This window comes from Lichenostomus cassidix, chromosome 2 (genome assembly GCF_008360975.1).
Source record: "Lichenostomus cassidix isolate B80296 chromosome 2, HeHo_3.0, whole genome shotgun sequence".
NCBI classification, from domain to species: Eukaryota; Metazoa; Chordata; class Aves; order Passeriformes; family Meliphagidae; genus Lichenostomus; species Lichenostomus cassidix.
The window spans coordinates 20,419,914-20,441,620 of NC_139482.1; the positions used below are offsets into that span (position 1 = coordinate 20,419,914).

At 40.9% G+C, this 21,707-nt stretch overlaps 1 protein-coding gene across 10 annotated transcripts; it reads right to left on the minus strand.

Moving 5' to 3' along the window:
• Positions 1 to 21: 21 nt before the first annotated feature.
• PTER (phosphotriesterase related) lies at positions 22 to 21,181 on the minus strand. Of its 10 annotated transcripts, none has more exons than XM_085050612.1 (6): positions 17,916 to 18,473; positions 17,708 to 17,827; positions 9,716 to 10,151; positions 7,752 to 8,017; positions 4,219 to 4,359; positions 22 to 875 (listed from the first exon to the last, which is right to left on the minus strand). In XM_085050612.1, the coding sequence occupies exons 3-6, from the start codon at positions 10,145 to 10,147 to the stop codon at positions 665 to 667; spliced, it is 1,050 nt and encodes a 349-aa protein (XP_084906738.1). In that variant the 5' UTR covers positions 10,148 to 10,151; positions 17,708 to 17,827; positions 17,916 to 18,473; the 3' UTR covers positions 22 to 664. The 10 variants fall into 10 exon arrangements, with proteins under 10 accessions (XP_084906738.1, XP_084906737.1, XP_084906740.1 ...); XM_085050611.1 differs by lacking the exons at positions 17,708 to 17,827; positions 17,916 to 18,473 and adding exons at positions 14,358 to 14,461; positions 16,321 to 16,570; XM_085050614.1 differs by lacking the exons at positions 17,708 to 17,827; positions 17,916 to 18,473 and adding an exon at positions 21,081 to 21,181.
• Positions 21,182 to 21,707: the final 526 nt, after the last annotated feature.

Here is a 21,707-nt window from a genome sequence, read left to right on the forward strand (position 1 = left end):
CTGTAATAATACTGCACATAGTTTAAGAGGTGATCAAATTGCTTTATTCAAAAATATATTTTTCCATGTACTTTTTACATTTTCAGTTACAATTTTAAGTAAATTGTTTAACTAGAAAGAAACATTATCTTTTTAGATTTATTTGAGATTCCTCTTGCCTTCTCTTGTCTGTGGAAACTATTTAAAAGTTCCAGAACTTTCATCAAGTATTACTTAATATAATGATAATGCAAAGATTGTCAATATTACAAGGATTAAAATCAGCCCCTGAAGACAAGAAATTTAGCTGAAAACCATAATTTCCTTCCAAGTCCATTTTGAAGATGCAGGTGATGCATCTTCAAAAGTAGTTTAGGGTTAACATTCAGTAACAGTATTAGATTATGCTTTTGTAACAATTATTTTAAAATTTCAATTCAGAAGATTTTATAGGTAGGCTTATTCTGTAAATCATTCAAGAGTAAATTTTCAGAAGAGACAAAATTTAGAGACAATACACAATTGTGATGTTCTAATTGAAAAGAAAACTTATAATCAGTTTGCTTGCATCTACCTAAAAATTTTCAGTTTATCTGAAAAAACCCCAATTTTTAAAATTACTGCTCTCCTGAAATCTGAATTTTATCAAGTTTCCCTATAAAACAGGCCTATTTATTTATTATTCCTACTTAAAAGTCAACCAACGCTTTGGATTTGCTCGGAGTATTTTATCAATTTGATCTTGGGATATGCCTCTAATTAGCATTTTAGGAACTATATTTTCAAAGATATGTGAATATCCATGACCTCCATATTTCATCAACCTGTTCTTGGTGTGCACATCATGAGCCATCAGAATTCTGTCTTCGTAGCCTTCATCAATCAGCATACGAATCCTGCAAAAGTTAAAAGCATCCCTGTCAGTGAAAGTTCTCACTGCAACAGCACAAAACACACCAGCATCTACATTTCTTAAATTACTACACTGCTGGACTGTATTATAACAGAAAATACTTAGGTGCTCAGAGGACATACTCCTTACATTTACTTGAAATTAAAATGCTTTTTTTATTGCATGAAAAAACCTCACCTCCAAAACCACACCACCACACACATCCAAATGGAGAAGGAAAACTCTTTCCCTTCTTCCCACGACTTTGCATTCTCAGTCCCATTAAGTCCACAGGGGAACTCAAGAACTTCAGCATCACCACGCATGGGACACAGGTTTTACAGACATGAGTAAGTAATAATTTTCTACATAAATTCCTTCTCAGCAGGTTCCTTCTTGCTGCTGTGACAAATCTGGTCCCATTACATTTGCCAATGACCAGACTCTCTGTGTGACAGGTCTCTTCAAGAGCCTGGCTCAATTACATAAGCATTTCCATATCGCCAGTTAAATCACATTTAGCAGGTTAATAAAAATTTGAAGTTGCCAGTATCATACTCCATATAGACAGTTATCATGAAAACACATTTCAAAGATGTTCATTAGAGAAGATAAATAAGACTGGCATGGCACAGTACTAGCACATGCCAGGAAGTAAGAGGAATTAATATGGCAGCGCAGCTAAACAGCCTTGGCAAAATGATAAGTCAGCTTGGAAAAAGAAGTAATCCTTCTGGTCACACCCTTGTACCAGGACTGCCAGAAGTCCTTCTGTTCCACGTTTCACTCAGGTAGCCTTACTCCCTTGATCAGTTCATTTTTTAGAATTTATATTATGTGTGTGTCTACACTCCTGTATTGCATGACTGTTAAGCTTCCCAGTAAGCTTCCCTTTGGTGTGGCAGTGGATTGCAGCATTGAAGTGGCAGGGACTGACAGACCAGCACTGGAAAGTGCTCATGCTTTATAAAGGCCTCCAATTCCATCACTTGCCAGACCTGTGAAATTCTAATTCTTACCTTCCTGGCGGTGATTTGATCAGCAAGAAAACAGATAGGGGCTTTATAAGTAACCACACTGTACCTGAAAGCCCTTACAGTTTTTAATACAAGGAGTTACAAGGAGATACATGTAGCAGGATCTAATCAACATGAGCAGCAGAAAGAAGGCAAATAAGACAGAATTTGGTAAAATATTGTCTCTCAAAAACCATACATTGTGCCATACAGTGCACAACACTACATAAACCACAGTGTTACAACAACACAAGTATCTCCTCCAGCCTGAAATCAGAGAGACTACAAATCAGCTGGAGAATAAGAGCAATGGCACTGGATGGACTAAGTTCTTTGCTGACCAAACATCATCTCAGAATCTCCTTTCATATTCAGACTAATTTCATCAGTTGGGGAGACATACAATCCTTTCCATTCTGTATCCATTGCTGCTTTTTGCTCATTCCTGTAAATTCAGTCAGTACCTGCTTCTGACTCAAAACTGTCCCAGAACAAAAGTCAGTGTTTTGCTTGCACTGGCACTAGACTGCAGCCAAACTGCAGAAGTACACAGATGGCTAAACTCTGTTGAGTAGATATGTTATGACTATAGGAAGTTTATGTTTTGAACAGAAAAGATCTGAACAAGTATTTTCCATTCAGTATTTTCATTCAGAGGTCAATTTGATTTCCACCTTTCTGGTACTGTTTGACAAAACAAAACCCCAAGGGGATGGCTCCAGCCATCTTAACTCCACTGTGAATGCACTGGTACCCATTAAATGACACTTTTCACTCAAATGCACATATAACTCAAATGCACATACTCACACTGTGCCATGAGAAGACAAACTTTTCACCTTCTCTTCCTATGAACAGCCTGCTGCAACAAATACTCAGACACTAGAGATTTTCAGGAGAGACAGTGGTGGCTGAACAAGTACCATGGATGGAATGAAAACTCTGCCACACTTGAACATGCACTTGTTAACCAAGGCCTAGTCCAGTCCTCTCTATATGCTCCCCAGTGATTCTGTAGATGCTGACCTTCCATAGCAGAGGAGAGAGCAGGAGGAACAGCAGAGAAACCAACTTTACCCACTCTAAATGTGAAAACTGTGGATTCCTTGCAACAGTTTAAAATACTGAAGTGCAAGACTGAGAGCACTGTTAAGAGAGAAACAATTTCTAGTGTGAAAAGCAGCAGCAAACGCTTGGCAGTTAGAAGAGTAACGATAGCACCTTCTTAGGAGAGAACAGTATAAAAACAGATTAGTTTCAAGATTAATCTGACAATGAGGGGGAGGGAAGCTATGTCTGAAATGTAAGAGAAAGCCAGAAGTTATTTCATTAGCAATCAGCAACCACAAAAATCTTTCTCATCAAGAAGAACAGAAGAACTGTTTGTGACTCTGGAAGGTTAAAAAGCACAGGCAGGATGGCACCACACCCCTCAGACACCTGCCACTTCACTGCTCACAAACACTGGGGAAAAACAGCATGGCAGCATCACAGCTCCAGACAGAGTGGAAGGAGTGAGGTGTCCATTCCCAGCTTATCCTACCTTCTCTCAGACAGTTTCTGTACAGAATGTATCTCCTTGGCAAAACTTTGTGTTAGCACAGCACAACAGTTTTGCTGTGCAGCTGAGCTGAGACTGCAGGTGCTGATGAGAAGCAGGGAAGAGGTATCCTCCCACTGGGGCCAATATTTTCACATTGTGAGTGAGTGTGAGGAGCATGGGAGCTCTGAGGAGACAGGAAACTCATCCTTCAAAAGAGAAAAGGGGCAAAAGGACAGGGGAGGAAAGATGACAAAGTGCTTGGACGAAAAAAGGCAGTTTTTCAGGATGGAAAAACAGGATCAAATCCATCCAAAACAACCAACGAGTTTTTCTGGGTTTGCAAGCTAGTCAGGAGATGTAACAGGCTCAGATGATGCTTAGTAGCAGCACTAGGTTTTCCAATACTATGTTTCAGAAAGAAGTACTTAATTTTAACACAAATGCAGTATTTCCAGCTTTTTCCTTTTCACAGACAGTATAAATTCAGTAAATGATAAAATTCAACTGGATCAGTATGGAATTAGGATAGAGAATGAAGTTAACAGAGCTCCTGATCTTCTTCTCAAGTAAATTCCTACAACACTATGATTCTGCATCTTCCTTTCAGGTAGAAGAAATGACACATGCTGCTCTAAAGGTGTGACAGCAGCAGGGGAAAATAGCATTATTTTAGTATGACAGAAGACGATTTTGAACAGCAAGCAGAATCACTCTGTGATGGTCTTAAAACAAATACCAATAATATTTTTTTGTCAATGCTGTAGCTAAAATTGCATGGGAGCAGATACCTTGCAATTCTTTCATTGTCGTTCGGCATGTCAATATCAGGTTGGAACTGGTAATGAATGAATTCTGTACCAAACAGGTCATACTCTAAGAAACATCCAAGTTTAGCAAATTCCAGAAGCTTCTTTGTATCAAATATGGTCCTGCAGAACATACATAACACAGAGTCAGCACTCTAACAGGAATGAAACAGCTTATGGTATGAGGACAGGCATTTTGTGACCTTCTACTTCCAAGGGAAAAAAACCAATAATCTAAGATTTAATTCACCCTTTTGAAAAACAGGACTCCCATTTGACACATGCAACTTAAGATGATGCACAGCATTGTCTTTCTTACATTCATTTGGGATTTCATGCATTAAAAAAAAAAAACCAAAACCAACTCTTTTCCCATGAAATAATGAAAACCTCTATGACAATCTTTAAATGGAAACAGGAAAGTTACTTACTTTTGATATCATTAACCCTCTCAACAGACAACCTAACAAGGAAGGACATGTAAGGAGGAGGTTAATTCATAGTGACATTAAAAAAAAAAAAAAGACAATGGATTGCTTGCTTAAGACAGATTTACTTTCCCAAAAGAGTTACAGGAGACAGCTTCATCCAGGGCTTGTTTCATCCATCACACACCAGTGTTATACAACTTTGTCTTCAGTTTCTATTCTGTACAGTGATGTTTCTACATTGCTATTAGAGCAGCAATATATCATTGTTTGCACTGGGATCTGCCCAGAACGCCTTAAGGAAATGTTCTCACCAAAATATATAATGGCACTGTGAGTGTCTGGGACATGGGCTTTGCAGCAGATTTAAAAAGTGAAGGAACAAAGCTTCTAACACCTCTCACTCATTTGGAAAAGAACAGCAACAGAAATAAGAGCTCTCTGGGATATTTTGGGGTTTCTTGGAACCATTTTTACCAACTGTGTAAGCTGTCCAAAGAAAAACAAAAGCACTCAGATGATACAATTTTATCTTTATAGCTGCCATACAACTTTTTTTTTTTTTAAGAACAAAACAAGTTTTCCCAAGAGCAGCACAGTTAACCAAAAGGGCAGTAGTTTGTTGGGGTTTTTTAAATGATGGCAGATATTGATGTCACAAAGCAGTTTTACCTTATACAATTACATCACAGTCTGTTGCTATGGAAATGACTGACGTCACAATTTCAATATTATGACTTAACAACAGGACCAAGTAGGAGGAACAGATGGGTTGAGAGAGAGAAAACCCTTGTTCAAACAAGCCTGCCATCAGCAGGAGTCTAAGACTTGCCAACTGTAATTAATAAAAAATGTTATTTTAAAATAAATGTTACAGTTTACAGAGACAGAACATTTATCGCCAAATGAGTTTTCAAAGTGCAGAGCAAAAGAACAGGTTATTTTAGATCCAGCCCTGCTGGGTTCATAGGGAGACAGTCACCAAGAGTATTCAGTCCTGTGCAGGTGGCAAAAACACCCAACAACATATTTCAAAATCCCAGCCACAACAATTTCTTTTCAGAACTATTGTTAGTGTCATGATTTTGGGTGCTCTATCCCAGCAAAGAGGTGGTGAACTTTGTTTTGTCAGCCACTGTGTCCCATTGTGAGCCACAAGGATGTAGCAATAGCAGCAGTTCCCAGCTCAAACTGCTGATCTCTGTGCTGGAATTGAGTGTTTGGGCAACACTGTCCCCGAACAGCCCCGAGCTCTTGGAAAAGGAGGTAGGACACAGTGAAGCATCCTGAAGTTCGACCTTATCCATAAATACCACAGGGACAGACACAAAAACCAAATTCATAACAGTTGCTGTGAGTCTCCTAACAAAAGGTACTCAAGTGAGTTGAGTCAAGATGTTGATCTCCTTTATAACCTTAACCCCTAACAAATGGCTAAAGCTGAGGTTCAGTAGCTTTTGCTTCCAGCCTTTTACTACACCATTGTACCACTATGGATACTTGCTACCTTTTGTTCTAAGGTGCTAAATTGCAAGACGTGGTAGCCAGCATTTTAGTTTTATCATTTCATTGTAAATCCACTGGAAAGCTACCATTCTATCTATGTCAAATGCAGACATGAAATATGGAGCTATGTACAAATTTATCTCACATTTAAGGGACTGGGATGCTCCCACGTGGATTTTTCTAACTAGAGGAGACTTAAAATGTTAAATGCACATTGCAAAGCCAAACTTCACAGTAGTTTATGTTATAGCAAGTGCCAACCTCAATGTGTGAAAGTAATGATAAAAAGAGGTTTAAGGAAATGTCATATTGTCATCAGCGGCTGTTAGTGAAACTGCACCTCTGTTTTCTTACTTACACTGCCTAATTTCCATCAATTAATTACTTAATGCAATAGTGTGAAACAGTGTATAAAGGCAAAACCCCATAACTGTATATTTATGTTGTACTGAAATGGCTACGTTAGTACTGATATCTGCAGCTTGGTCAGCCCTCTTTCATAAGAAGATTTAAGCAAACAGTTTTCCTTCAAAAAGGGGTGAAAAATACAGCTACAGACACAGTGAAATGCAGGTAAATACAAAAAGGAGGTCCTTTATAAATATTCAAATATAATTTCATGGCATGAATTTTATGCTCCTAAAATCCTCAAGTAAAACAAGGAGCTCTGTGTGAATACAAAACACCTGTGGCTTGATTTGCAAGTCTGTAGAGCCTGTAACCATGAGAAATTTGGAACAGTACTGCTCCCTGTACTACATTCACACTGAGGGCAAACAATCCAATTGCTGAGAATCATATGACCACAAATAGTCTCCATTATTCAGCAACTGGCCAAACTAATCAATGCTTGGACATATTCCAGCTCACCATGAGCAACACAAGGTCATACAAAAATGATTTGGTAATAGAGGCTGTATTTATAAGCTGGAGATAGAAAAGCATCCCAATTTCTCTCCATGCCTGATGTGGAGCTCCTGGTTTTTGTTCTTGAGGAAACTAAAAGTTAACCATCTGGTATACACTATGAACTATCCAAAACCCATCCATTTTCTTTTCAAGCAGTATTTCCTGTGTCTGGTAGGAGAAGACTAAAAATCTGCCTTTTGCTTCGATCCAGACTCCAGTGAAATCAAGGAAAGCCCCATTAGCTTCTGAGAGATTTTAGTAAGACCATTAAGAGTGACCCAGTTTTCAAAAACACTGGAAGTCTAGCAACTTCCCACCCAATTTAGTGAGAGCTGCTCAATGTCCAATGCTTTGTAAATACAGGGATTTTTCCAGGGATATAAATTAATGGAATTCCCATTTTTAAAATGTGGCTACAGTTATTTCTAATATCTCTCCCAGGCTTTCAAAGACAGCATTTAGAATACCAAAATCCCTTTATCATTGTGAATCTAAAAGCTGATCCTGGCTGAAGTGCTGGAGGCTGATCAAGCTCTACATAAGCACTTCTTTTTAAGTCAGTAAACTTGAGGATAACACTCTATGTCAACCATTTCCAGTGCAGTTCCACAAAATCCCAGTGTTGGCAAATGTGGCAACACTGCAGGAAGCACAGCAGAATAACCCCCTTACCTGTCAAGGTGAGACATGACTGTCTTTGAAGCATCAGCCCCAGCTTCCTGCAGGATGCGGAGAATCTGGAAAGGTGATTCACTGTTCCTGCCAGGATGGATGATAACAGGGCACCCAAGCTGGCACTGAGCCTCTGCTGCTGCCTGAAGCACTCTGTGTTCACTGGGAGTCAAAGGCCAGGAGCAACCGATTTCTCCCACCACGCCACACTTGATATTAGTCCCGTCTGCTCCTTTGAGTACCTCATCAACAATAATCCCTGTCAGCTAGAGAACAGGAAAATGAGATTTTTGGTTATTCAATACTATTTGTCTTAAATAGCATCAAATTTGGCCTATGGACGCTGGGCTAGTTATACTCCCAAGGTCACAACAGCTGGGTGTGTGAAAACACTGCAGTTAAAATCTGGTTTCTGTCAACTAATGTTATGCCAGCCATTCACTAAGACCAAAATAAACACAGAAGGAAATCAATTTAACAGTATCCACTCACACATTTGTCCAGGTTTGCCAAGAAAGCTGGTCTACATGTAATCTGAACTCTGAATTAGGCAGAGATTAAGTTTTCTTTCATTAAAAAAAAAAAAAAAAGATTAGTTAATTCCAAAACCTGTGCCTTGCACTTCTGAATTGACTCCAGATACAATTCAATGTAATTTTTTTAAAACAAGGGATCAGAGAATAAGAAAACCTTGCCATTCAGACAGGGAAGGGAGAAACTCTGGCAAGCATCCTGAAGAGCCAAGTTTAAGGTAAAACCTGCTTATGGGAATGCCAATGTAAAATAACAGGAGCTCTGCTGAGTTCAGAACTACAAAAACAAAGCTCATTTGACAGATTTACAGGATCAAAATTAGCCTGCTTTAGAACATCCACAGACAAAAAAAATGAGATTCTCTTAATAAAACTAGTTTGTTATAAAGGCTATAGTTTTTCTTTCCCAGAACAGACCATATATGTTAAGGATACATTCAGAATTGAGAGCACAAAATGGCACTGATGATGACCTACCCTCTAAGTGCTGAGTACAGGAAATCTGTGGGTCTCCATCAGTCCACCAAAGACAGAAGGGAAACCTTTGCCTTGAGAAATCTATTTGCATGTATTCTATTTGTATCTATTTGTATTTCAAGCAATGGAAGAACATTTAGGAAAAGCAGTACTGTTGCACACAGTTTGGGCCAGCATGGATCCAGTTTTGTTGGCAGCACTGCTCAAGTTTTGACCATTGATTTTCAAAATGAATTTGACTCATTTCTCAACTGTGACAGATTTTTAAAAAAGTATCTCAACTTATTCATCCACATTCACAGCCTCCTACCTTGGAGAGATCCATTTCCTCTTATCCTCATCACCATATTTTCTTAATAAAAGATGAATATTTATAATTAAAGGAATATCTGGGGACCTCAATTATTATTAACACATTGTCTTAGTCACTGTATAAACAGCCTGATGTAGATTATGCCCTGAAAAGCCTGAACAAATGACAGAAAAGAGATAGAACACACAGCCTGAGGAGAGCAGCGATTTACAACTGTCCTATAAATATTGCAATTATTTATGCTTTTTACAGAAATGCTAGGTAAACACATTGGGAAGCAATTAGCCAGAAAAAGCAACAAAAGAGGTAGCAAAGATAAACTCCTTCCTTAAAAAATAGTAAAAACCCCAAGATAATTGGTGGTGTACCAGATGTCCACACATGAAATACTGTATTTTCCTTTTACTGTTGCATTGTAACAAATCCCTCAGAGAAAATGGAGCTTAAGAACTGGAAATTCTGACAGAATGCACATGCAAGTAGTGCTGTTCCAGTTATTACACACAAGCAGTAATGCTGTTCTCGTTTTTCATGTTGGTAACCTCTGTATTTCACCTATTTTGCTGCAACTTCCCTCCAACTTTGGCTTACACAGGGATAATTCAAAGGACAGAGGCACTGAAGCAATGCTTAAGACTTACCTGCTCCACTGTCATGGCCTGTGTTTGAGGAGAATGAGTGGAATCCACATAAAACCCAGCACCAGCAATAATATGAACTCCAGTTTCTTCAGCAAGTTTCTTCAAAGTATTCATATCCCGGCCAATTCCTGTAGTTGTGTTTTCCACAATTGTCCCACCACCTGCTGCTTTAAAATACAGCAGCTCTTCCTTCACAGCATCTGTTTCCTGATACAAAAGAAGGTTTTCTTTATGGCTGTAGGGATTTTGCTTAATCCAAAACAAGTTCTTCATCTCAATGGGCCCATTAGACAAAGGCTCTTGGCCTGGAGAAGGTGGACAAAAGCAGCTGCTGTAGTTCATAGTCAAGTGTTCATGAGTCAACGTGTAGCCAAGGCAGTCTGGCTCCACAGGGCCCAAGACAGTCTGCACTTTTCCGCTCAAGGAAGGCATTTTTCTGTAACAAAGGGGAAAAAATAATCAGATCCTAAAGGAATCTGGGAAGGAAGAAGAAAGGAAACAAAAACATTACAGAAAGAGCAGCGCTTTCTCAGGCAATTTCTGAAATCCCTCCTCCCTCTCACACATGTACCTACACTGTGTGTGTGTTCGCTGGGATGTTTTCAAAAGCTGCTTGCAGGAGGGTGGCCAATATGAAAAACAAGGCTTTTATTTTACCCAACAGTGCTTGTATCAATAGTCCAGCAACATAAACACATCGCGTTCCAGTACAATTTCCATAGAAATTGTCATCATTTATTGTGTTGCAGTCAGTATCACATTAAGATAAATGTTTCCTATTTAATAACAACCACTGTATGTTCATTTAGGATTCTTTGCTCTTCAGCAGCTGTCAAATTTTGTCAGCTTCAGCCACCAGATGAACACACTTGGCACTAAGGCTGAATATTCCTCACTGGTATGTTCAGTATATTTATCTCCGGCCTCAAAGACTCAGTGTACCCCTTGCATGCCGAGCAAGCTGTGTTTGGGCACCTTGTCTGCCCCTCTCCATGTGGAATGCAGGGATGGAGGTGACAATCTACTCCTCTGGCTTCAGCAGGGCTCAGGTTCTCCTACAAGCCGTACTCTGGAGGTCCAGAACAGCCCAGGACAACTCCTCTAAGGCTGACAACAGCTGCTGAAGGTACAGCACAGCCCACAAAGCAGTGGAGAAACCGAAGTGCTTCACTGGGCAAATATTTCACCAGTTAAGAACAGACCTTGATCTAACAATTTGTATGTGGCTCAGCATCTCTGACACTTTTTTATTCCTCTTTAACATGAATTAAACAATGTTATTTCTCAAAACTTCAAATGAGCAGTGACAAAGACAAATACTGAGGCTACAGTCTGCAGCTGGTTCATGTCAAAGGCCCTGTGCCAGTCTGGCCTCACTCACTGCAGGTTAGAACTAGCTGCAGCTTTCCCCATTGGGATTTGGTTTTTTTTTTCTCTTTTGGGAGTGGGGGTAGTCCTGACTAACCAGTTCATGTTAGATCTTCCTGATGCTAGTCACAAAGGCTTGAGGATATATAGTTAAAATCCCTAGTCAACCAAAATCATCAGTTATGAAACAAAATACATGTTTAATCATGTCCAGAGGAAAGGACTAACTAGAGCATGCATTATTGATTAAAGAGAGGTCTTTCCCATTTCTGCTTCCCTTTTAGTGAATAATGCCATAAACATGGGTTTGTTACTGGTAAAGCCCTCAGAGGACATTTTCCTTTTAACTGCTAAAGTTAATCTACCAAGATGACAGAAAAACTGAAATCTGAAGGGCACTGAACTCTACATATCAAAGGGCACAGGAACATCAAGATCTCTTTGGGGATACTTTGATCTCATGAGAAGCAGTCACTGTCAGAGCACCACAGCACAAAAACTGACCCAGCCCCTGGAAAAGGCAGCTATTGCCTGCCAACTGAAGTCCGTAGTGATGGTGCTTATTGTAATATGAAGAGTTGGCCATCCATAAGAAAGAGAAATTACTGACTAACTATGTTTACTTGTCTTGTGTAAAAGCAGACTTAGGAAGAGCTGTTCTTTTAAGAATTTCATTCCTGAACTAGCATGTTAACTTGTTTGAGAAGGCAGATGAATAATTACTCTCATAGAACAGACTGTTGGCTGATTAATAGAATGATTTATTTTTCTTCCAAACAAATTAGGAAGTGCATGATTTCAGAAAATATTATTCTTGAACAAATAATTAAAAGCAAAATACCTGTCTTAGTCAGAAACTGCTCCTAGCTGCAATTCAATTAAGCAGTCATTAATTCCATCCTTGAAGAAGGCTGGTGTTCTATATAGAGCAACCCACTACTTTGGAGAAAGTTCAATGATCTGAGTCATTCTTATATGCACAGCAAAGCAATTGACATAATTCTAAGCATTACCTTTTTTTTTTGCCTTTAAAAAAAAATGTTAAATATCTATACTCTGGCATTCAGTAAAACCCTGACAGCAGTCATAACTACCCTCTGCATTGGATTCACATTTCTTTCTCCATGTTCACTGACAATTTTCCAATCCTTTTATGAAGTTAGCAAAACAAACCTACATACAATTAAATATACAAGTATTTAATTTCTTTTGATAAAGCTTGACACAGATCAATTACACTGTTTCCTCAACAATCTTGCACTTCAGCTGCTTAGTTATTTATTACTGTAGTTACTCAAAAAGGCCATTCTAATTGAATGCGAATTTTTGCTCACTTTCAGATTACCACTTTGAAGAAAAGTGGATTTTCAGCATTTGTTCCCAGCAGTTTCTTTTTGACATAGTTAATTTAGACAACTCTCAATTAATCTGGCCTGCTCATTGCAAAAACTCAATGGTTGGCACATGTAAGATCTCATAGCCTGAAGCTGCTGTCTTCTGATTTGTAACAGCAGGAAACATCGAAAATTATCAGTTCCCATCTCAGGCTTCTCTTGTAGCAGACACCAACCTGTTGATTTTTAAACTCTAGATTTCATATTACAGTTCACACACAGAATTTACAGAACCTTTTGATTGAGGCCAAGGATTTTTATAAATATAAGAATCATCACAAAAATGGAAACTGACACAAACAGCATTTAAAGTAGGCCTAATTTTATCTTCATGAAAAGATACATTAATATTAATGCCTGTTCCTGCTTACTAACGCAGTTTTGGAAACCCACCACTCTTAATAAAAGAATTATGAAAAATAAAGACAGTCAACAACCTGAGATTGGAATTATTTTTGAAACCACTATCCTGGTATCTTCCCTATTGTCATTTACATAAACAGCCTGCCCTGATTATGCTATAATGATACATCATTCCTAATAAGATTCACTCGATGGAATCAGAATTTAATTGTTTTAAAACCCGATTTTAGGTGCAAATAGCTTTTAAATGGAATAAAGATACCTACTTAATTCAAGCATGTATATGTTACTACAGAAATCAATGTTCATGTACTTTATGATGTGGATACCATGTTTTACACAGAACTTCCTTCTGAAAAAGCTTCTTCCTTCATACACCAAGGACTGCATTCATATCACTTTAGCCACTTAAACAATGTATGTCTACTACAGAATAATCATCTACACCATTTCCATAGTGGACATGGAAGGACATAACCATAGGCAATTCATCCGGCTTATTCTGAATGCTTGTAATAGAGCAGGACAAGTCACTTTCTGTAATGTTATCCTCCTTCCATGGACTAAGGAATGAGCCAAGAAACAATCCAGGACCAATATATTTCAGATGGTTCTACACAGGACATGTGAATTTTATTTCCTTAATCTTAACCCAGTCTAAAGAGAGGGGAAAGGTGCTGATTCCTTTAACAGAAAATAAACAGGTAGGCTCATATCTGGCAATAACAACTATTTTGGTTTTGAAAATCGCTAATTTATGTGGTGGTATTGCCAAGGAGCTCCTGCATAGACCAAGACTTCTCAACTTTGGGTGCTGTATAAAGAGAGAAATAAATTATATTTCCTGAAAATTACATATTCAAACAAAACTGAGAAAATTGCTTTATGATATAACCAAAACTTGTATTATTTCACAACAGCCTTGCAACAATATCTTAACATTTTTGTAATAAAATCTGAACAAATCTTTATAACTACCAATTGTATGGTGCACAAAATAAAACTCTCACCATTAGCCAACTATCAAATCCTGGAGAAGTAAATATTTTTCCTAGAGGTACTGTTAAGAGAAAAGAGACTTGCTACTAAAAGGTCATGGTGCTGCATTCCTGGCTCTGGTAAAAACTCCACTGAGTTCACTACATGTTTTGCCTGAATACGGATGACAAGATTTATGTTTCCGCTTTTCCCATCTGAAACTTGTGCTTCAGTCATTGTGTCATTTTAATGGCCTTGTAATGGGAAGTCCCCCTAGGTTTGGATTAGTTGCTTCCTACAGTAATCTCATATTGCTGAAACATTATAATCACATAAACACAGTTTTCACATGCTAATTCTGCATTTGTTTTGATTCGGTAAGCACATTTTAATGGCATTAGCGCAGAGCCTCTGTAGACTAGTGTGGGAATCATTTCACTGCCATTACATTACAATGTGAGATTAGAGCAGCATTAAATCCAGATTGCTGTGACAGAAAATTTACAAAAAAGCAAAAAGAATGGCTCAATAGGTATTACCTGTATCTAGAAAAAGTTAAACACAGCTGTCATTTAGACACAAGGGCTGCCCTGGCTGAATCAAGAACATTTTAAGTGGGTTTTTCCTCTATAACTACGCAGTACTGGGAAATGTGACATAGCACAGGGTCAGTATATATTTACAGATGGAGGAAATGCTGTGAGCATTCAACTCTACTTTGAGCAACCCCTACAGAGCATGGAAAAGCAACAAATTAGAAATATATGACACACCTGTAGGAAATTAAATATTGGTTAGTCTATGCTGTATTATCTCACCGTTCCCCACATGTAAACATTTTGTGACACGGGAAAAAGTTAGCAAGACGAAGGCAAAAGGCAGAAGAGAACACGTAGAATGCCAGGAAGAATTTAAAAAATTAAATTATTTTTCTCTTCCCCCATGTTTCTGCCAACCCTGTAGCGGTTTACAGTGAAAGGAACTCAATACTGCCAGCATGTTTCTTCCTCTTCCCCACCAGACAAGCAAGCTTTCTAACTTCTCCAACAGAAGGATGCCAGATCTACGCTACCTTCTTCAGCACTCCCTCGGACACAGGTTTCAGTGAGCATGGCTTTTTTGCTCATGCATGTCATTAGGGAAGCACAGCTAGAGGGGCTGTGGAGCAGAGCTCACCACAGCTGCATGCTGAGGGCAGCAGGAGGACAGAACTATTTGCTCCAGGACAGATGCAGACTCACCTGTCATTTAGCCCAGCAAAGCCCTGTGCATCACTCTCTGCAAAGGTGTCCAATGGCCTGTGACACTGAACTCCTACAGGCACTCTCACACCATCACTAGTTTGTGTTACACACAATAATAACACATCTTATTTTTGGGTTATTCTGCCCAACAAACAGAATTTGCAAACGGGTAGAAGTACTGAAAAAACTGAGGTTTCTCGGAAAACCCGTCTCTTCTGTGGAAACGGCAGATATGCTGCTCTGAAGGTGACAGATTATTTTCATTAAAAGTAATTTTCATTAAAAGTTCTTCCCTGTCTTCAGAATTAACATTGGTCAGATGGGACACTGGTCTTTTTCCTCTCCCAAAATGGAGCTGCGAGATTACCATGATTTGCTGAACTTCAAGCTAACTCAAGGCTTTGTATACTAAGGAGCAATGTCGCATGGGAGATTTTTCATGCCTTGAATAAAGCTCTTACGAGAGAGGAAAGGAAAACTTATGGTGCCTTTCTCCAACACCAACTCCTGTCTAACCACACAGAAGCATGTTGCAGCTGCCCCCTTAATGGGGCACCTGCACTTTCCCACATTTTGGTGGCTGTATCTTACGCAGCATCCATACAAACCTCACCATTTTGGATGTGTAAGCTCTCGACTGAGTAGAAATTGGCCAACAGATTCAAAGCCTAGAGAACTCTTGCAGGGAGAGTATTTAAAAAGCATACTCTACCTTGCCGCATTTTTTCCTGAAACACACTATTCTGGAAATACTCAGAACAGCGGGCTAATGTTGTGCCCTTCAGTAACCTACCTCTGGTCCCCAAACCATTCAGGAACATATTTTTTTAAGACAAGCAAAAAGAAATGCTAAATACTGATTTTCACAAAATTTTCTATACATGGTTTAAGCAACCAAAAAACCTTTACATTACAGAAGTGAGAAGGAATATTAAAAGTAAGACTTTATAAGGTTACAGTATGGGCTATTAAAAAAAATTAGGAGCACTTTAGCCAAGCCTTATACAATCCGACTCTGAAAAAGTGAAGTCCCATCAAAATATGCAGATACACACACTCCACAACAGCTACATTGCTTGAGTGGCACTGACAATATTCCACAATCTAAAAGCAAAGTTGCTTAAATTTTAAGAGAAATGTAAGCACTAGTGCACACACGGGAAAGGTCAATATATTGACCCCTTGCCCTCAGAACCTCTGAAAAGGACACTCAGATAAGGAGCTGGGTAAGCGAGAAGCAAAGCTTTTAAATGTTCACCTGAAAGGTAAGTGACAATTCTTACAGCGTCTTCCCTCTGTGCCTCAGCTCGTGGCAGACAAACCTCCCAGCTTCCCGTGGTTTGAGGGCCACATTCTGGCTCTAGCCAGCCTTGGAGCCAGGCATATCTAAACCAAATTGCTTCCTTGCAGCTGAACTGCCACACCAGGACAAGTGCAGCGTCTCATACTGATCTCACAGGGTGGACAAACCTTTGGGATCAAAGCAAGCACGCATGATTTGCCCCAAGAAACAGAGTCTAAGTCACTTTGTATATAGGACTTTGCACAATTTTTTTCCAATTTGGTTAAAGTTTAGCTGTTGTGACTAGAATAGTCAGACTGCTATTTTACCTTATTTCTGTGCAGATAAGAGTCTCAAAATGTAGGCTTCTCTGAGCAAAGTCACATTGAAGTTTCTTTTCCTCAGAGAGATCTGAGACCAGCATACCCCAAAGTGTTTTTTCATTAACATCTCCTTTGGAAGAACCTCAGGGGATTTTACATTTTGGGCAGCTTCCAAAATTACTCCTGATAAAAGGTCAGATAAAAATTTTCCTCCAGGGTCAAACATTACATTAATTATATTTTACATGCACACATAGTGTTTTTAGGCCAAAAATCAGAACTGAAGTCACATTATGCTATATGCAAATACAGGCCAAGTCCTGCATGCTAATACATACATTCATATTCTTAAGACTTCATGGAATCATATTTGCTTCTCATGGGTTCTGGAGTACAAGCACATACTCTCTTTCTTCCTAGGACAACAAGATGTAGGGAAAAAAGTCTCCTTTTCAAGAATGCCTATCCAGCCTTTATTCCCTCTGAATTTCAAATTTGAAACAAGCATACATCTAACTCTACTCCTGCTAGTCCCATTGACTTCCATTGGTTTTCTCTCTACTTAAGGTCACATTACACATATTTTCACATGAGCTTAAACATTTCAGTAAGCATGTTAGGTGGAGCATTATTACGCACTTGTACAGTCCCACAGAGCCACACCAAATCACTCTATGACATTTACATGCAGAAATGCACCACACAAATCTAAGCAATGGATGAGTGATGTGCATTACTACCCCTTGATCAAGACTGGACATTACTATCTAGAAAAACACAGATGAATGAACCCCAACGTCAGGTTTGCAACAGAACACGTAAGTCACTGATTCACTCAGACCTGTAAAGCCACGCATGGTGGAAAAGAACATGGGGATTGAGTTTAGTGCCTCATTCAGTATCACAAACTGCAGCACTGAAACAGGCAAGGACTTCCAGAAAACCACCTTCTTTACTGGGGAGTGATGAGCTTAGATGCACAGAACTAAATTCAAAGTCCCACTACTGCAAACAACTGTATCACAAAATTTGAAACCAACCTGAAGACCTAATGGGGAAAAATACCCTGAGAAAAACCCTTGGAGTTTCTGCTGTGACAGTCCTCTGTGGCGGTATCAGGAAATGGAAGCTGTGTGCCCTTCCCAAGGTCCACTTCTGCTCTAAAGAAACAAGCCCACACAAGGAAAGTTAACGTGAGTCAAGGGAAACCTTAAAGCTGATAGGTGTAACTCAGGGAATATCTTTTACCTTAGAGACTGTCTTTACAGAGTCTTTGTACGCTTTGTCAGTGGTCACAGTCAATGACCTCTTGCTTGTACGACTCCTGCTGTTTTTAAATTCCTACCCTCATCTGAGTACAACAGTGGAATGCTAGGGAAAACCAACACACTCAGATGACAAAATTATCAGGTCTCCTGCATATCCTTCTGTTTCCTTTCCAGGTATTGCTGAATCTCCAGTCTTAACCAGAACGGGAAACAGAACACTGCCACTGTTTTGCCTTTTTGTATCACAGGATTTCTGAAAGAAGATACAAACTCAGTACTTCTGTCCTGGAAACTATTACCTGTTTTTCAAAAATTCCTTGCTACTCAGTCTAAAGTGAACGACAAAGAACAAAGTCTTGCAATAAAGCTTACAGAACACCAGAGTTCAAGCATTAAAACCAGTTAAAGATTTACAGACCCATCTGAAATTTACCCGTCTGCCAAAAGGTAGACAAATCACAGCAAAAAACAGAGGTAAATTCCTGTCATTTGATCCTCACTGCAGTGACTCTGGACAGGGCGAAGACAACTGCGGTATAAAACAATTGTTTTACATATTGAGGAAAGAGGTGAGATCCCAAAAAAGGGCAGTAGTTCAGCAGGTAACATACCATTCTTTGATTCTCCCTCCTCTACAAAAGTTACTTCAGGAAAAACCTGGTGGCTTTGGCTACACAAAAGTAGGGTTCCAGAATATCTTGAGAAGAGTGATCCTACACGTTTCTGAGATCCAAGTAAAAATTTGTGATTTACTTAAAGCTGTCATCTAAGAGAGGATGGTGGTGGCCTTTCTTCTTACTTTTTATCTGAGTAGTTAAGTGGTTGTGAAACATATCCCAGCTATTGCTAGGATAAAATGCTTTTCTTGGATTATTACCCACAAACATATTACTATCACACCAAAGACACGGCCACTGCTTAGAAAATTCTGAGAAAGCTTTTTAACTTGTGACCACAAAAATTACATTAAAGCAAAAAAACTACCCTACCAGTTTTGAGAAAATGTAATTTCTTCCTAGAACTAGAAGGATATGATACTCCCTTTCTTTTCCAATACATCTGGCAATCCAATTCTCCAGAAATGCAGAAAATGCAAAAAAGTTCAAAACTGCCCTGAATCAAACCAGGGACCTGAACCTTAGGTGTCCACAGTCTAGATGGATCTCTAATCCTCCCCATACCAGATAGGGGGCCAGTCTGATGCAAGCAGAAGTCTCACTGTTTTCATGAACCTTAAGAAGTCTTGGTTTCATCTTACTGAAAAAAATGCATTTGTTCAGTATTTCAAGTCCTGAAAGACAGGAAAAACATTTTAGATCTACATCAAGTGAAATAAGGAAAAAAATTCACAGAATGTTCAGAGGAATAATCCTTTAATAAACACAGAACTCACTGGTGCCATATGCTTCACTATATACTGATCTTTATGTGTGAGAAGCAAGCTGATGGTTCCCTAACCACAGAGGGAAGATGTCACACTTGTTCCTGCTGCAGCCTGCATTAATTTAATAAGTTAGCACTGGTCACCTACATGAAATATAATTAAGCATCTGAATGCCATTGTTGCCACCTTTGATTATAACTACAAAAATGAATGTGATGATGGTGACAGGATAGCAAATATTATGTCTGTTAAATTCCAAAACATGAGAGGCATTCATAATAATAAATGACATTTATGTAGTCTTTCATAAAACAATCCCAGAGTACCTGACAAAATGATACAAAACTACCTATTAGAAGCATTGCTTCACCCATCACTGAAACACAGCCCCCAGCAGAAAGAAGGCAACAACCTTTAAACACTACAGAACATATTATGACAGAGGATGTTGAATAATGTACCCAGAGTAAAGCAGAAGGGAATTCCAGACAAGTAAAACAAAATTTCCCAAACATAAGTGACCTCCACCTAAAGACATGCTTCATTAAAGAACTATCAAAGCCTCTAGCATACAGAAGACACCACCCTTAACAGATACCTGAAAAAAAAAATTGTGTTTACAAGTATCTTAGAGATCATATATACATTCAAGTACTTGCTAGGCTCCTCAGAGTTCCTCACCAACAGGACCTGTATGCTTCAACTTGTGACCAAATTCACCACAAGACAGGACCTGCTGCAGAGGGGTTGGCAAAACCCAAGGCCACTGCCCAGCAGTGGCTTTGCTACCGTGCTGAAGCACACCCGGAGGGGAGCTGAACCTCTCTCCCTCGGATGCAGCCTCCCTCCGCAGCGCAGCAGGCGTGCCAGGGGAGTAGGGAGCCTGCTGCAAGAGTGTCTCGGAAAGGGCAGCACGCCTCGGGCCACCGAGAACATGCACGGCGTGCGAATCCCAACGGGGCACACGGGCAAGTCTGCAGCTTTGCTGCTGAGCCCTGACAAGCTTAAGCAAGTCTGGAAGCATTTTGCAGAGTGCTGCTGGTGCTTCCAGATGGAGAGGCAGCTGAAGGCAGGCTCTGAAGGTCCCAGTTTTGGATTGAGGCATTTGTTCCTTCACAGAGACACCCTCGGGAACTGTCGGGAGAGGAGTACTAGAGAGGACGTAGCTCCAATATTTAACTTGTTATGGCTGTACAAATATAAAATACCAGCACTAATAATAGCAGCGTAGCTCCACTCACACAAGGAAGCCGCCTGAGCTGGGGGCTTACTCTGCTGATAACTATCATCTGTTTCTGTGACACGCTTTTCCAGAGAGGAGCTGCTCATGCCCTCACACCCCAGACCTGCGGCGGGTCGCCCCTCAGGAGCCCTGCTGACCCAGCGCCGCCGTCCCGGCCACCTCTGCCCCTCGTCCCGCAGCCGCCCCTCCGCCGGGGCTGCCCGGGCGGGCCTGGCCTCACCGCAGCGCTGACCTGCGGCCGAGCCCCGGCACAGCGCCGCGCTCCCCGCCCGCTCCAGCCCCGAGTCCCGAGCCCCGCCAGCCGCTTCCCGCTCTCCCGCCTCGGGCCTTCCCGGGCCGGCAGCGGAGCGCCCGGGAGCCGATCCCGCCCCTCAACTCGGGCGAAGTTTGCCAGCCCGAGCGCCTTGCCGGGCCGAGGGCAGCAAGGGCGAGCCCGGCAGGGCTCTGGGCCGCGGGAGGTGGCGCAGCGGCTCCGCAGGCGCTCCCCGAGCCCCGCTCGCTCACCCCGCGGGCCGGACCCTCCGCCGGCAGCACCGCACCGGGCAGGGCAGGGCCCCGGCTGGCTGACAGCCGCGACCGCCCCGAGCGGGGCGGGACTTCCCGGGGACGGGAGCGAGTGGCGGAGCAGGCTGGGGCGGCGGGGACTGTGGAGCCCGGGGGGCCGGGCGGGAGAGCGGCAGGGCGGCGGTGGAGCGGCGCGCTGCCCCTCTGCCTCCCTGCGAGGAGCCGCCCGGCTTGCTGCCCGCTGCCCGCCCCAGGAGCTCCCCGGTGCAGTGAGGTGCAGCGGTGCTTTGTGTCATCCTTGGCTCCAAGTACGAGCGAGAGTCGGTGGCTGTGAGCATCCTGGCTGTCCTTGTGCGTACCCCCTGTTTACACAGGGAGGAGGCTGGAATCCACTGAGTCATTTTGGGGACTTTGCGCTGAATGCTTAGGGCTTGCAAGAGGCAATATTGTCTTATTTGCCCTTGCAATGCAAATAGGAAGTTTGAAGAGGCACCAGGATATACAAACAGGATGACAGTGACAGTGATTTTGGAAGAAAGTGCAGGTCCAGAGTATGAAATAAAAACACAGCTAACACCAAGTTAGATTCACAGAATCATTAATGTTGCAAAAGACTACCAAGACCATCGAGTCCAGCCTTT